The sequence below is a fragment of the Pollicipes pollicipes genome, unplaced genomic scaffold (assembly GCF_011947565.3).
Source record: "Pollicipes pollicipes isolate AB1234 unplaced genomic scaffold, Ppol_2.1 Scaffold_4881;HRSCAF=5763_pilon_pilon_pilon, whole genome shotgun sequence".
In the NCBI taxonomy this organism is placed as follows: Eukaryota; Metazoa; Arthropoda; class Thecostraca; order Pollicipedomorpha; family Pollicipedidae; genus Pollicipes; species Pollicipes pollicipes.
Genome location: NW_023596576.1, coordinates 20,898,053 through 20,915,608, shown reverse-complemented (window position 1 = coordinate 20,915,608; position 17,556 = coordinate 20,898,053). Strand labels below are relative to the sequence as shown.

General features: G+C 58.2%; 1 protein-coding gene across 1 annotated transcript in view; it reads right to left on the bottom strand.

Moving 5' to 3' along the window:
• Positions 1–17,556, bottom strand: part of LOC119101503 (phospholipid-transporting ATPase ID-like) — a 73,591-nt gene that overhangs the window by 41,219 nt on the left and 14,816 nt on the right. The window contains 3 exon segments of the mRNA XM_037224843.1: positions 180–385; positions 6,550–6,762; positions 9,552–9,610. Coding sequence (XP_037080738.1) covers positions 180–385; positions 6,550–6,762; positions 9,552–9,610 — 478 coding nt within the window.

Below are 17,556 nucleotides of genomic sequence, written 5' to 3'. Positions count from 1 at the left end.
TCGTCATCCACCCACATCCGGCAGGCCAGGTCACGTGGCGAGTCAGCCGGGCGACTGTGAACACGTCACCGGCGCCTCCCCTCCCCTCCTCCCACACCTCACGCGGGCGCGCGCCGAGTCCGCCCCGTCCGGGCCGCGCGCCGCCCGGTACGGCTCCCCGCCCCGCGCCCGCCCCTCACCCGTCCAGCTCGGCCGTCTCGATGTAGCTGAGGCCGTTCGGCTCGGACGTGGAGAGCAGCAGCAGGTCGGCGGCCACGAACTGGTCGTTCTCCATGCGGATGACGTCACCGACCCGGACGTTGGACCACTGCTCGCGCGTCAGCCGGTCGGCGCGCAGCACGTACGCGTGGCGCCGGTTCACCTGGCGGTCGCTCCGGTGGCGTTGCTGTCGAACGGCCGCCGGAGGTCAGACAGGTCACGCCGGTCGAGCCGGGTCAACACCAGCTCACGGCCGGTCGGCGCTTCGTGACTGCTTCCGTCACTCCGCGCCGATCAGGTGGGTCAGGGCTGCGACGGTCAGAGGCGCTCGGCACACCACGCGGCTCGCGGTCACGCTACGGCGTCCGGTCACAGCGGCGTTCGCTCACGTGATCGGTCAAGGTCAGGCTTCGACCTCGACCTCTAGATTTGCTTCGTCCCGTGAAGTGACGAGTCAGGGTCACGGGACGGAAGGTGGTGGGAATGTGTCACGTGGGCGAGAGAAATGGGCTAGCCTCTGTGGCGTGTAACTATGGCGGCGTCAGGGGCTGGTCCGAATGCACTGGACAATGCGTCCCGCATGCTAACAAAGACAGAGGGAGAGGGCTGCTACTGACACTGGCAGCCAGGCGCAGCCGTCCATTGAGTATGGACGACTGACAGAGGCCTCGCCAGCCACCTATCTAGCAGCTGGCCTCGCCACGCAACGTCTGGAAACACCGCACGGGCGCTGACTAAGCAGCGGGTGGATGACGTCTGACCGTAGCCTCCAATACCCGACCACCTATTGATCTTGACACCGTAAACGGTCTTACGTGACACCATGACCAGAGCCTGGCTTTGTGTTTTGTGCAGCAAAGTCTATCTGTCACGTAAGTATATACAAAACCCATCGCACTCTCACGCAAGGTAGCGCCGCATCAGCAGGCAGTCTGAAAACGTTTGCTGCGCCAGTGTGTACGTGCGCAGCTCATGCAAAGGTCGCGCTAAAATGCGGACTGTTCCATTAAGAGGGAGACGGGCGCGCCCACACGCCTTTCATATGCCCCGAATGACCGAGTCGTTAGCACCATGGACTCCCACGCGCTGGGGGCCCGGGTTCAAGTTTTGGTTGCGCCATGGCCTCTGAGCGGTTATAGCACCACAGCAGCCGCAGTCGTTGCAGAAAAGAGGCGTGACGACGCGCATCATTATCTGAAGGAAGTAAAAAAGAAAAGCGTATGGAGCTGATTAGCCTTCGATATGGCAGCACCGCCCCACCCGGATCACAACAGCTGGCCAAGCTGCTGCAGCTTCACCCAGCATGCTTCTCCAAGCGACGGCGAATACCCGACCGATATTTGCTGTCGGGAACAGCTCGCAGTTACTGCGTGTGGCTTAGCTCCCACGAAAGCGGCAGTAATCGGTGATCCGTCGAATCCAGGGAAGCAAGCATCAGCCGATGACAGCAGTCCGCCAAGGGCCAGAGCCTCTGTCGGCAGGTCCGGCCGTGGTCCGACAGGGGCCAGAGCCTCTGTCGGCAGCCCCAGCCGTGGTCCGACAGGGGCCAGAGCCTCTGTCCGCAGCCCCGGCCGTGGTCCGACAGGGGTCAGAGCCTCCGTCGGCAGCCCCGGCCGTGGTCCGACAGGGGCCAGAGCCTCTGTCCGCAGCCCCAGGCGTGGTCCGACGGAGGCCAGAGCCTCCATCGGCAGCCCCGGCCGTGGTCCGACAGGGGCCACAGCCTCTGTCCGCAGCCCCGGCCGTGGTCCGACAGGAGCCAGAGCCTCTGTCCGCAGCCCCGGCCGTGGTCCGACAGGGGCTAGAGCCTCTGTCGGCAGCCCCGGCCGTGGTCCGACAGCGGCCAGAGCCCCAGTCGGCAGCCCCGGCCGTGGTCCGACAGGAGCCAGAGCCTCCGTCGGCAGCCCCGGCTGTGGTCCGATGGGGGCCTCGCGGTCGCGGCAGGGCGCAGAGGCGTCCGTCGGCGACGAAAATACAGCAACGCAGCACGGGCCACTTCGCCCAAACATCGGCAGCCAACGCAAGGGAGGGGAAGGGGGAGGGGGAGGGGATTCATTGAGCGTGCCAGGTCGCGGGGCGCGTCAGAGACGGGTGCGCCATCTGACTGCTATTCCAGCTCACAAACGCCGCGGAGCCCGCCCTCAACGGCCTTCGTATGGAAATTTCACACAACAACGGTTTCAATTTTGGCCAAAAGAGCAATAGTTTTCGGGTCGGGGCGATAAAAACAGGCAGCCGGCCACCAGCGGGACGGGCGGGCGGGCGGGCGGCCGGCGGTGGAGCCGAAGCCAGCACCGCTACCGCTGCCCGGCCGGTTACCACAGCTACCTGTCAACAGTGGGCCAACGGCCGAGCCCCGTCAGCAGCGCATTAATGGCCGGCGTTCTTTGTTTGCCAGCCAGGTGTCGGCGTGCGGACGCACACGACGCCAGCTCAACCTGGATGGCCTGGTCGGGTATGGTTACGTTCTATGGTTTGATACCTTTCGATTCAAAAGATGCCCGAAGAAATCTTTGCTGGGCTATGAAATACCGGGAGCTGGCGCACAGGAAAATAATTCGGTCCCACTCAATACAACCCTGGCTTCAAAAACAACTGGGAAAGCACCATGGAAGTATCATCTCCTAACTGCGTTCGGGTGGCGGAATATTTCAGGTTGACGTATCGGGGCTGATTCCTCAGCTTCAGTCCCAGACGGCAGGCAGCTGTGACGTGACACCGCGATCGTCTTGCAGCGTGCTCGCTTGCAAAGGCTCCCGCCCCCGTCGAAAGACGATTTCATGCGCATGAGCTATATCTCTGGCGCTCAAAGGCGTGTAGCAATGGCGGACGGACTGCCCTTCGACCGACGACCTCAAGCCAAGACAGACACGACCAAACATCAGACAAACAAGACCCAACTCCAGACAGACACGACCCAATATCAGACAAACAAGACCCAACTCCAGACAGACACGACCCAATATCAGACAAACAAGACCCAATTCCGGACAGACACGACCCAATATCAGACAAACCAGATCCAACCCCACGCAGACACGACCCAATATCAGACAAACAAGATCCAGCCCTAGACAGACACGACCCAATAGCAGACAAACAAGATCCAACCCCAGACGGACACGACCCAATATCAGACAAACAAGATCCAGCCCCAGACAGACAAGATCCAGCCTTAGATAGACAAAACCCGATATCAGACAATATCCAATCTCAGACAGACAAGACCTAATCTCAGACAAGCCGCAAAGTCAGACAGACAAGACCCAATGCCAGAAGACAAGACCGACCCCAGATAGACCAAATTCAGCATCAGACAAGGCCCCATCCCTGACAAGACCCAATCTCAAACAAGACCAAGTAGCTTCGTCAATCTATGCACGGTGGGGGATGATTAGGGTGTTAGTACCATGCCGACGCTGACGCCGTCGCACACCCCTTCTGCGTAAGGTAAATCCGGGCTCCCCGAGCGAAAGCCAACGCAGGGCCCAGTCCCAGCAGGAGCCAACCACTCATCCATCGGAGGTATCTGCCTGGCAGGCGGGCAGGTAATCGGACGGCTGCTCAGCAGCCCTGGCGTAATCTCCGGCGTAGCCAGCCAGCCGGGGCGGCGGAGGGGCGGGCAGCTCGCCAGTGCCGCGGGCCGCCGCCTGCCGCCGGACCGACGCTCACCGCTCCAGGCCGATCGCAGAGCGACACGCCGGGGACAGAGCGGCCGCGCGCCCGGTGACGCCCACAGCGGAGCGGCCGCGCGTCCGGTGACGCCCACAGCGGAGCGGCGGCACGCCCGGTGACACCCACAGCGGAGCGGCCGCGCGTCCGGTGACGCCCACAGCGGAGCGGCCGCGCGTCCGGTGACGCCCACAGCGGAGCGGCGGCACGCCCGGTGACGCCCACAGCGGAGCGGCCGCGCGTCCGGTGACGCCCACAGCGGAGCGGCGGCACGCCCGGTGACACCCACAGCGGAGCGGCCGCGCGTCCGGTGACGCCCACAGCGGAGCGGCGGCACGCCCGGTGACACCCACAGCGGAGCGGCCGCGCGCAGGGCGCTGCACGAGTCTACCGACCGTTCGGACTGCTGCTTAGGTGTCTGCGTGTCTCGACATATGTCCGCGTCGAGACACGCAGACACACGTCCGCGTAGAGACACGCAGACGCGGGAACCCCGGCCAGGAGCCAAACACCACGTGTGTGGGCGGACCGGCGGCGGGCGGCGGCGGCGGCTGCAGGAGGGCGGCGGCGGCCCCGGCTGGCGGCTGGGTCGCCGAGAATGACGCCGGAAACGACACTCGGCCCGAGTGGACGCGCTCGATTACCGCCGAGCGGGCGGCCGGTGATGTGTGACGGCCGGACGGGAGACGGCGGGGCGCGGCTCGCAGCGGCTCAGCACCATCTGACGCGACTCGTGCATGGCGGGCCTGAACAAGGGTTCGTGACACACGCCACCTATTCGTCCCACTGTATCTGGTGGCTGCTGCTCGGCGTGGTCTGAATGCAGAGGCACACACAGGGAGCAGCACGTGTGCTAGGCTTCCTTGGGCCGTCCTGTGGCTCGGACAGACCAGTTGACTATCAAGGAGCCCAGAGACCAGTGGGCGCTCTGGCGGCCCCTGACTTTACAAAGACCTCCAAGGCAGCCAGGGGATCCTGATCCTGATCCTGATCCTGGGAGCCCCCCTCCCCGCCCCTCTCGCCGACATCTGGGGTCTCCAAGCAACCGCACAGCCTCAGACGGTCGGAAGCAAAAGAGATAGCAGCGGGCATGAGAACCAAAGCCGCCACTCCTACAGGCCATAGCGTCCCAAAAGGGCCCGAGCGGCCGGGTGCGGCTGACAGGCTGTCACAAAGCAGGCATCGGGGGGGGGGGGGGAGAAAAGTGACCTGGCCACATCACATGACGCCAGCTGTCCCTGGTAACGACAGAAAGTGCCCGTGCGCACGACAGAAACAGCATAGGCGTACGTTGGGCGGAGAGCTCAGTGGCGAAGCCGACAGTGTGCAGCCGACTAGACATGCCGCCATGGAAACAGTGAGGGAACTAGAAAAACGACGGCAGGAGTTGCCCTTGAATTCATTGCCCACGTCACCACTCAGTTTTTCCACACACAAAAACAGTGTGGACAAACAAAAGCTGCAGTGCCCTTGATACAAACAAACAGAGCAACACTGGACTGCAAAGGGCTTGCAATCGAAACGTCCGCTAACATCCTGGTCCCACACGAGCTACTCAGAACTCACGGCATACAGACGACCAGCCATCACGCAGTTAAGACCTAGCGAGGACGCACACAGCGAGACATACGCCAGCTCCTCCTCCAGGCTCGCCAGTACCAGCGACCGATGGCATGTCATTGGGCCGATGGCGTGCCATTGTCACCCGCATGTCTTCCGGTTTGGACACAAACAAAACATACATAGCACAGCCGGATACAGCACGGCGAGCGGGCGGTGCCACGTCGCTCGCCAGCATGCAACCTCCCCACAGCGACAGGCAATGGGGGGCACCTCACGGGACCACGGGGGCGGACAAGAGGATCAGACCGAGCACTGCGGTTTGCATCTCACGCCGGAGTTTACACACACCAGCGCAAGCGTGTCAGGATAAAAAAGTATTTCCATCAAACGGTCATCAGCACATGGAATCCACTGTTGTTTCCTATCACAGCACTGGCACTCTCTGGAGATAGATCAATTTTTAATTTAAAAGGCTCCCCCGACTCGCTAACAACCGATCCGCATTCCACGCTGGTCCTGATTACTCACCGGCGCCACGCTATAATGGGCAGCCCATACCCTGAACCTTCTCTCGTCTAAGCCATTTCGGCAGCTGTCCTCAACGATCGCTTCCGATAGCCGCGTACGTGACCATCCCGGGTGACGGTCCCACCGCACAACAGGTCCGCTCGCAAGTAACGCTCCCCTCTCCCTCCCATATGAACGCCGCACTCGCATCACCATACCACCCGCCATCCATCCACATAGCGCTCCCTCCCAAACTCATTCACAAAGCCATCCTTACCGCGTCCCAACTCCGTTTCTTTCCCGCCCAGCTCAGAGTGATTCCTGCCACACGGGTCGTACATTCATCCCTCCAAGCCCCAGCACACAGTGGTCCGTTGCCGCCCTGGTCACGGGCCGTACATTCATCCCTCCGAGCCCAGCACACAGTGGTCCGTTGCCGTCCTAGTCACCCGTCATCGCTCCATCGCCACACTCACGGACACCCCCCGACCGGTCACAAGGTCATCTGACCCTCGCCACACCCCCTAGGTGGATTGACGGTCAGCAATCACTGAGGCACAGTGACCTAGCGAGTGCCCCTCCCGCAGCGCCGCCCCACCGCGCCCCACTCACAAAGTCATCGTAGGCGTCCTTGATGGCGGTGAGCAGCAGCACGAAGACGAGCGGCACGAGAGTGGTGACAAAGGTCAGCGAGCTGATCACCGGGATCAGCTGCAGCACCAGCAGGCACAAGAAGTAGAAGTTGGCCAGACGCTGGAACTGCTCGAACAGGTTCATCGGCCAGAACGTCAGCAGGGTGTACTTGGATGTCTTGATGAAGTTGTCCTGTCGAGGTCAGACAGCTGGTCAGAGGTCAGAAGGCGACGGTCAGATCCGGCACGAGTGGCAAGCACGCGACCCGAGCACCCGCGCTCCCAGCTGTGCCCGGTAAAAACACCCACAGCCTGGCGAGGCTCGAGCAGCTATCACTGAGGTCTGAAATATACGTGAATATCTTCGTCGCACAGTGACGTCGGCGATTAAGCTTGGTGGCGTTGAGATCGATCACGCTATGCCGCTCATACTACAGTGTGACAGCGCTTTTCCTGAAAAGCATGCAGGCATACAGAGGTAATTACGGACATTTTTCGGGGCGTCTATTGGACACGTTACGACGCCAATCCACCGCTTGTACGTTGCAGGTGCATACGGTTCGCTGGCGCGGGACTACTCCATGTACGCACGAACACAGACGTATTCACACTTCTCCTTTCGCTTCCCATAATGGCACGGACAGGTCATGGAGAGCGCAGCACACCGATACATGGCCGACAGCGTGGACCTATCAGGCCTGGCTAATCCATTTCACGGTAGGTTTAACGAAAGGACAAGGTCAACAAAGCATCGGTTTCCAATCGGGCCCCTGGCAGCCATTTTCAACAAGCGGTGCTGAGCCGGAGTTCAAATATTGGTGGCCTTGCGGCGTTTGCCCACCAGCGACGAGGTAACGACGGCAATATTGGTTCATCGACCGATGGTGACGGTAACGGCAACTTGTGCAGCAGCTTGGAACACTACGCCGACAGCTCGCTCTCCGGCGGCTCCCCGTGCAAAGCACAGTACTGGCAGGCAGGACGCACCGCGATTCAAGCAGGTCCCGCATCATTCTGAAGCCATATAGCGGCAAGAACGGAATCGCAGAAGACATCAGGTCACTGGCAAGAACACAAGACTAGATTCAAGACCTTTGGTAGTTCCAGTCGGTCGGCATCGCACTAACTCTCTCTGACTCACCCGCAAAATGTGAATTAATTTTTGAACACACAGAAGCCGCATGCGTTTGCAGATAACCTAATATGTAACCAGTGCTTACAGGCGTGCAGAAAATGCCACGCGATATGTCCCTCCCATGTCTCAACAGCTGTGGATCCCTTACCGAGCAACTTTATTTCACTGTAAGCGACTTTATTAAACCAAGCGAATATTTAGACTGTCGTCAGCTCCGCCAAAAATTGCTGAGCAGTGACACCAACTAAAATGAAATCAACTCCATCCGCTGTGGAATCTGAATGCGAGCGACCATTCTGAAACTTTAATCAGGCACACATTGTCTGACAGCGCAAAAGCAAACGTGAAGACGGGTGTAGACCACGGTCGCACGCGGACAGTAGCGGCCGCAAACCTTTCGTCAAAGGGCAACACTACGAGGGAAAAACATTTTCGCTGCAATTGGCAGCAGCGTGACTATGACATCCCTCACATGGGCCAGCCGGTGTTGATTCTGACGACGCTTTCGTCTTCAGGGCGAGCCCATGACGCGACGATCGAGGCGTATCAGCACCATCCCCGTTGGCGCAGGAGGCCACTGACCGCGTTACTTTATTCACCTCGCACCATGCATGGATCACAAGTCCGTTCGTCGATATTCAACGAACATATCCGCTGGAGCCAGCACCCGGTCCAGAGCGATTCACAGGCCTTCGATTGCCTTACGACTGTCTGTGATCTGAATGGTCGCCGCTAGCAAGGCTGTGTTTCGCATAACAGGGCATGCGATGTTCTGCCGACCTTTGGTCCGGTGCGTTAGCCACGACACTCAGCCAACACAGATATATGCGTGTCGGCGTAACGCCGCGCCGCCAGCGTCGATTGCCGTTAGATAGCAGCCGCAGGTGGGCAGCGGTGAGAGGGCGGATACCGACGCGGGACGCAGGGAGGAGGCGGCAGAGGGGGACCTCGCAGAGGCGAGAACAGAGCAGCACCGGCACGCGAGCCGGTGCCGGTCGCCCCCACTGAGCAGGCGCACGGGCAGGGGCACGTGAGCGCCATCGCACTTCATCTCTCCAGGGCCGCGGTCCCAATTACTAACAGCTATCCACAAGTTGCAATCTGGGACGTCAGAGGTAATAGCGTCACAACAGCTCCTACGGTTTGGAGGATAGTCGCTTATGTATGACGTAGGTACTTCCGACGTCATAGGTAGCAACTCAAGTAGGTACTTTGCTAATGGGGAGCGCGGTCCAGGTGTGGTTCTGTAATGAGGGCGGTGGGGAGGGGCTAAGGACGGGGTACTGGGATGGGGTAGCCGGCCCCGCAAAAGGCCTGACACACTAGTCCGACTGCCAGCGCCCCTTCGCCAACCGCACACAGTTTGGAAGCCGATATGACGAACTGATACCGCCGGCCGGGCGACGCCACGCACACAAATGACGTCACGACAATCAGCTTTCCTGATAACGCCACACAGCGATCCCGCTGGTATTACAACGGACGGCTGTCCACTTGTCGGGGAAAAGAACTCTGCAGCAGAAATCAGAACTCTGCGTGTCGCCACGGGTGTATGTCGTGCACCCAGGCGTGCGAAGCCCGGCGACCGTGCGTCCGTTATCAGCAAGATTGGCACAAAGCTAGCGAGCACAAAAACGGCAAAAGCCGAGGACCCTGGAACGTTTTTGCCTCGCCATTTGCACGGCACGTAAGAGCGTTGCAAGGGCTGTGGTGAGACGGGGCATGCGCAGGTGGGCTGTGTACGTACAGTGGGTTTCAGGTCCCGTGAAACGCGCCGTGCAACCATGCGATGCAAGCGCAAGCGAATAACACCCTAAGAGCAAATGCATTATGCTAGGGCCACTCACCGCATACTGGAATCCGGAGTTGTATTCCAAATCATTGGCCCGTATCCGTCGTTCGGACTCTGAGAAAGTAACATTCGTCAGAAGGTGGCGCCTCTCTACGAGCGCTTCATCCGCGAGTCGAACGGCCAGGTATCGAACAGCGAGCTCTCAGGGCGAGGAGCGGTGTCCACGCCCAACACAGCGCTCCGTCCCGAGTCTAGACGGGCCTACCCAGTGGGCCACAGCGCCGGGCATGAGCTGGCCAGCGCCACTCAGCGGCTGACCGGTCGACGGCGGCTTCTGCCCGAGCCGGGCCGACGCTGCTCCGGCACCATCGAGGTCAGTCCGCAGCGAGTACCACAACGCTGGCGAGGTCAGCCTTCAGCGAGTACCACAGCGCCGGCGAGGTCAGTCCGCGGCGAGTACCACAGCGCCGGCCAGGTCAGTCCTCAGCGAGTACCAGAGCGCCGGCGACGTCAGTCCGCGGCGAGTACCAGAGCGCCGGCGACGTCAGTCCGCGGCGGGTATCACAGCGCCGGCGACGTCAGTCCGCGGCGGGTATCACAGCGCCGTCGTCGTTCGCCAACACGCCGTCGAGTTCAGTCGGCGGTCCGCTGTCGTGACCGGCCGTACCGTGCTGGCGACAGATGAGCGCGGCGCCAGCCGTGACGGCGCCCCGCTGACCTGACCAGCACGGTCACGCGAGCAGCGGCCGACGACGGCAGCGCCCGCCGGCCGCACGCGGCCCGAGCAGGCGCGGGGCGCGACCGTCGCCGTGCCGCCGCGGCGCCAAGCGACCTCCGTGAAGCCAAGGCTGAGGTGTCCGTCCGTTTAGCGGCAGACGTCAGGGCTCAATAGATCGATTGCGTAATCCCAGCTGATAGTTGTCACGAGATGTGCGGGAATCAATCGCCGATAACGGTGAAGCTGATGTCCTCGCGATGGTTCTTGTGAATCTGCGATCGTGTTTTTCCGCCTGGGCGCTGATTAGCGCTATCCTTGGCTAACGCAAACGAAACAACAGGTGTAGCCGGATTCTATCGCCAAGACCCTTCGGGAAGACCACCGTCAGCTGGCCATTTTCAAACTGTCAGTTTCGAGTATAATCATGGTAATCATGCTATCGTATACGCATGAACTAACAAAGTAGACGGCAAAATATCCAAGTCCATACTCATCACAGTTAAGAAGCCAACACCAGGTGCGTAATCTCACGTCTGAAGCTGCTGGAGTCCAAGTAGCTTCGATGACATCCTACATATAACGCTTATGATGAACTCGGTGAGTGCATGAACCATGCAAATAGCACAATAATAAATATGGCTTTAAAAAGGATAATACATACCCACCCAAACGTTTTGATTTGATGGATTTCAGGCATTACAGCGCGCTACGCGGTGCTGGTTGCGTGAGCCCTGACCCCACCAACAGATCGTGAAATTCCAGTGCAACGGCAGAATTGTGGCCATAATTTAACTAAGGTGCCGAAATCCTCGGCACCGCCCGCCCCCACCACTAAATCTCGTCTGACCTTGGGCGATCGCTGCCACCAGCCACAGGTCACCCCAGCCAGGGGAAAATGGCGGGCGCCGAAGCGACTTTGACTCATCCACCCCCACCATGGGTAGGACCGGGGGCAGGCGCTCACACTGATCGAGTTACGGGGGCAAACATATCTGTATTCATATGGCACCTTAAGATCAGGCAAGACTATCATTTTGAGACGCCACACCACTGACCTTGCGTCTCGAATCGTTCAGACATCTTATCTCGTATGTATGCTATGCAATCAGCGCGCTCGCGCGTGTGCACTTGTTGGAGCGAGCATCGTTTACTCAAAAAAGTGTCGAGGTCACGCAGTGAGAGGCAGCCGTAGGCGAAACCAGCAGCTACACCACCGGGTTGCACTCTCTGAACCCTCGCGCGATGTACGGGAAGCAATGCGACGCTGTCCTCGCTCGGTATCTTCGTTGTGCGAGTTTTGTTTCGTGCTCTTCCTTGCATTCTTCTACCATGTTACGTAACGTCTCCGCCTTGCATCTCGTCCTGCTGACGACGTTGTCATGCGACTTACGCTCAGGTTTGCACTGGCTGCAGGCTCCTCCAAGAGGATCTAACTTATGCAAGTCACTGGGGTCGAACCGGTCGGACCCCAGGCACGAGAGCGGTAGTTACGTTCGTGGCAGCATTCAACACAGCGTCTTGGCCTATCGGCCTTCTCTGCCCACTAACGCCCAGGTCACTGGTGTCCGTTACAACATGGCCTGACTGGAACCCTCTGAAGCCCGGCTCACTGGCGTCCGTTACAACATGGCCTGACTGGAATCCTCTGTAGCCCGGCCCGCTGGCGTCCGTTACAACAGGGCCTGACTGGAACCTTCTGTAGGCCGGCTCGCCGGCGTCCGTTAGAACATGGCCTGACTGGAACCTTCTGTAGCCCGGCTCGCTAGCGTCCGTTAGAACATGGCCTGACTGGAACCTTCTGTAGCCCAGCTCGCTAGAATCCGCTGCAGCATGGCGACTAGAACCTTCTGTATTTGGATATGATAGATGGTTGGTGTGCGAGGGCATGCACGCATGTATTGATTATACATGGAATGCATGGTACCTATACCTGCCTTGGGTGGCGCGGTCGCTGATTCAAGGACTGATGTACAAGAGCAGCAGCATGCCAAACTCTTGTCGCAGGACCGAGACGTGATCACTGCTTTGCGCGATAGTTAATGCTGCGAGGGCCATTGCGTTACGTTGACGGTGTCTGTGATCGGACCGTGCGGTTGAGCGGGGTCGCTGCTGCTGCCAGCGATGCATTGTTGTGCGTGGGGAGGAAGAAAACACATCGCTATTATGGGTGATATGGGTGAACTGGTTAACGCTGGGAACCGCATATACTTTGCATATTTTGGACATTTCAAACGTTCAGTCGTTGTGCGTTAGGTTGTCATCTAAATGAAGAAGCATGGACTTGACAAGACTACAGTTAGTATGTAGCAAGAACATTTGTAATGTCAAATGAAGAATTTCGAATCGTTTTACGTCTCGAAACTTATGCGAGCACAGTAGACTGCAACCCTGATCATAGCAACTTCCAACAAAAGCACGTATTTTATACAATCGTGCGTACGATGATAGCCGACGGCAGCTTGCGCTTACAAAGAGTTTAGATCGTCTATATGCAGATCATAGCTTGCACTTACAAAGAGTTCAGATCGTCTATATGCAGATCATAAAGCAAATGAGGAAAACCGAGCGTTGTTGGTGCAAACAAAGACAGAACAGAAACATGGAGCTCCATTCGTGTTTGCCCGTACTGGAGCGCCATGATGCACAAGCCTCCTTGCAGCGCTTACCATAGCCATCCATACCGCCACGCCGGCCGTTCTCGTCCCGTGACACTGATCTTGTCACGTGCTGCCTTCATCAAAAGCACATATGTCTAGACGATGCAATAATCCCCATCGGACACCTCTAACAACACTTACAAATGATATGCCGCATGGATGCAGCGACATTTACTGAAATGGCCATCAATGAATGATATATGCATGCGTCAATCCAGGCGCAAACAATGCATTTGTGGCGAATCCCGCACAACTTTTTCATGGATCCACAAGCTTATGGTTGTTATGTATATACAAGTTCACTTCTGCATGTTTTTCCACGCAACGCCGCAATGATGTTCCTCTTGTTTCTGACCGCATGTTAGTGCTGATGATTGAATGGCATACAAAATGACAAAAAAACGTTCCTTTTTTGAAGAGATCTTCATTTTTGCCGATCTCTTTCCTGGGCAAGACGCAAGCAAACAAGGTAATTCGGCTGCAACCAAGATGTTGCCAGTCCAAGAGATTGTTTGCCAGTGTTTTTGTATGATACCTTGCGCGTGCCCTTGCTGTATCCAGGTGTGTGACTCAACATACCGAAAATAGGGCATAAATGACCTGAAATTCACTATTTCCGTTAGTCTCTTGCCCGATCATGTTTGGCCTATAACACCACATTGTTCGTTAATCGGCATAGACTATGACACATGACCACACAACGGCGATCTGACCGTGCGACGGTGTGTCCGATGAGATGAAGAAACACGTCCGCCTATGGGACGACCGCACAAAGCCACAATATGGCGTCCAGACCCCACACAGCTCAAATGCGAGCTTTTCAAAATAGAGGGCCCTTTTCCGAAGCAGTCGTTCTGTTTATAGGGCAAAGACAGGGATGCCTTGTGATTTACAACATCGAGAATATCATAAGTTCAGAGCTCTTATGCTCAGTTACCGACCTTCCATAAACTAAGAAGTACTGGCTAAACGACTTTTAGCGCTCATGACCGGCTTGTGGCCACAAGTCCAGCTTGGAACGGCAACCACAGCCACATAGCCAAAGTTTTCTCTATGACGTCGTTTAGCTAGTGCCTACTAATATTGAAGGTCGATAACTCATCACGACATAATACCAACAATTCTGAACTCATAATACCAAAAAACCAGCAGCCGCGGGAGTTTCTTGCTTACAGCTGAAACTATTTAAGTTGCGGCAACATACCAAAATAGAAAAAAAAAATGCTAGAATGCGGCAGCCAGCAAGCTAGGCCTAACATAACTTACGCCTGCGGCAGACCGCCGGCGAAACAACTTGTGTCGGCAACTCGAGATAAACCACCGACGTAAATTTTCCGACGCTGCTCCGTTGAGGCCGTATAGCTGGCTGCCCGTAAAGATCCATGCCACAATCACAAAGGATGTGTAATTTTGTACGCGACTGCGGCCACCGGAGCCAGCTTTATGGCTCTACAAAGCACTCAATCAAAGCAGCGGGCACAGATGTTCTCCAGCTGCAAAGCTCGATACGGACGTGGCAGTGGGGCTGCACGCTGGCGGCGGCACCTGGTGCCATCCCTGGCGAGCCGCGGCAGCACCTGGTGCGGCTCCGAGAGAGCTGGGGCCGCGGTCCCGGCCCGCCGCCCGCCGCCGCCCTCCGCAGCAGCGGTCCTCGGGAGCCGGGGCGCAGGTCACCACCCACCATTGGCAGACACGGAGCGACAGAGGGGGCGTGTGGACTGCTGAGTGCAGTCAGACCTCGGTAGTCCACAGAAACCCTGATCGCCCTGGTATGGGAGTCCACCGCAGTCGGCTGGTCACTGGTCAATGACGGCCATAATGCCCAGCAGAAAGGAACTTGGACACGATACTCTGCGCAAGCGCTGCGATTGCGGGCCATGACCTGGTGCAAGCAAAGCGCTGTTGCGGGTCCGACCGGTTCAGGTCAGACACATACAGCTGTCACGTGGCGCCGGCAGCCGGCGGACCCCAGTGCGCTACATTCAGCCACCACACAGGGCTGGACAGCGGCGCCCGGCTGGCTGGCGTCCGAGCTGCCCGGCCGGCCGTGCTCACCGGACGGCGGCGGGTCGGGCCGGCGGAGCAGGTGCCGCAGCCGGGCCGCCACGGCCGGCGCCCAGCCGCCGCCCGCCACGGCCCCCGCCTCCTCCCGGCGCCCGTCGCCCGGCGTAATGGCGGCGTGGTGTCAGCGCCACGCAGCGCGACGACGCCGCCCGGCGCTGGCCGAGTCACGCTCGTTCCCACGGCACGCCTTCACGCGTGCGGCACTGTGCCGGGTTCACCCCCGGTGCGGTCCCACCCACGCGCGCCGCACAATGTCACCACCCGCGCGGCCGTGGCCGGCCCACTGTCAGGGCGCGCGCCGGTCCGAGCCACCGGCCCAGCCTGTTGAGCGGCGGTGCTCTCGCGTCGCCGGCGCCCAGCCGAATGACGACGCGCTGATAGCAGCGGAGCGCAACGGCGCACAGAGGGATAACGCCAGCTTGCGGATGGCCGAAAGCCACAATGGCAACTTTAGATATGAAACTGTAAAACTACAAATTAATGCGCAACTGAATGGGCTATTTGCAACGTCGTGTCCGTTATCTCAAATCCACTTGGTTAATGCGACAGTAGAAGTTAAGTTGAGAGTTTTGGACGGATGCAAGCTACCTTGCGAGGAATACCGAAACAACTATAACGTTGAAATATGGCACCAGATAATTCCGGCTGCATCTAAAAAGAAAACTTTCGCTTCAAGTTATCGCAAAATATGCGTTTTTATTCGTATGACAGAAAATGAACGTCGCGGCATTCTAGTTTTCACTTCGCAATTTGTTGTGGTAATAAAACAGCACACGTTTGGATACGCAATGGACTAACTCCAAAATTATATGTTTTATCGGCTTCACCGGGATACGTGGCCAGCTGTTTCATGCGCGTCACCGTACAGCGCGGCCACATCGCTGCCATGACGTAGGTTACACTTGAAGACGGCTGGCGTCACCGCCACCTGGCGTGATGCAAAGGCTGACGTCATTTCCACCTGGCGTGATGCAAAGGCGGTGGTGCTGCAAAGACCACGTATCCTCTGGCGCCGGAAACATTAACTGTGGCAGGTCGTTGAGGAACCGTCTTAAATTTCCGTAATGGTCCAGTATAGCGGTTCTAAGTAGATGGCATGTTTCGTGGTTCATCAAATTCGTACGCTCACGAAGGCACTCCACATTCTTGTGACTTTGGCCCTTTGGGGTCGAACAAGGTTTTGGCTTCCAATGTGCATTGCGGACGTGATGTGAACAAACGTCATCCATTCAAACTAGATCTGAAGTTTTTATATATGGCCAAACTCAAAGCCAAAACTAGATCAGGCTCTGGAGGAGTGTGAGGGAAGCACATTCGATGACTATTTTCCGTAAGGCGGTAATCAGCTTGAGAGCAGATCTGGTAATCAGGGCAGACTGTGTAACGTTGTACCTCATAGTGACTCGTGACCCCAGTGAACAATATCAGAGTGACAGGAACCGAGCAAGCGAGCGAGACGATGGTATTGCCGTGGGGACGGGTACTGACGAAACTAGCAACATTGGCCGCGCGCTACCTCGGTCGCTATGTGATAGCCATCTTCCAACGTGGCGTTTAGTGGCTTGCAAACAGCTTATTTCTTTTGGCAGCAGTCAGCTGTTATTATTAATTTATTCACCTCCATAGAAATCCGCCGAATCTTTCTGGAGAGACGGCGACTAAAACAAATGATCTCCTGTGCTTACGTCATCTTGGCTACCACCATTTTGCTTGCTTACGTCGCCCTGGTGCAAACGCTTTCTCTCGCAAGCTATAAACAGACAAAACAACCTGTCACAACTCTTTTGACTGCCCTTTTTGACTTGCAAACATTTGCAAGATTCTAGAATCCAAGTGTTCCAACAGCCTCACAGACATAAGGTTTATGAGAAATTAGCACGGCAACGGCATCCAAATTTGCTCTCAGTGCCATGAAAAATCTCGATATTCACAAACCAGGAGAGAACTCATGCTATTGGCCGGTCGCCGTCGGCCGCTCGACCGCTGTGCGGCGGAGTGCCAGGTGAACGGCAACAGCGGTAGACAGTATTTACAACGGCATCGATCTCTCGTCGTGGCGGCCGGCCGCACCGAGGCTCTCCTGGGAGGAGGGGAGACCGGACTCTCCAGGGGGCGCCGGTCGGCCCCCAGCACCAGCGCCTGTACCTGGCCGACCGCCCCCGACGTGGGCGTCTGTACCTGACCGGCAGCCCCCGACGTGGGCGTCTGTACCTGACCGGCAGCCCCCGACGTGGGCGTCTGTACCTGACCGGCAGCCCCTGACGTGCGCGTCTGTACCTGACCGGCAGCCCCCGACGTGGGCGTCTGTACCTGGCCGACCGCCCCCGACGTGGGCGTCTGTACCTGACCGGCAGCCCCCGACGTGGGCGTCTGTACCTGGCCGACCGCTCCCGACGTGGGCGTCTGTACCTGACCGGCAGCCCCCGACGTGGGCGTCTGTACCTGGCCGACCGCCCCCGACGTGGGCGTCTGTACCTGACCGGCAGCCCCCGACGTGGGCGTCTGTACCTGACCAACCGCCCCCGACGTGGGCGTCTGTACCTGGCCGACCGCCCCTAACGTGGGCGTCTGTACCTGACCGACCGTCCCCGACGTGGGCGTCTGTACCTGACCGGCAGCTC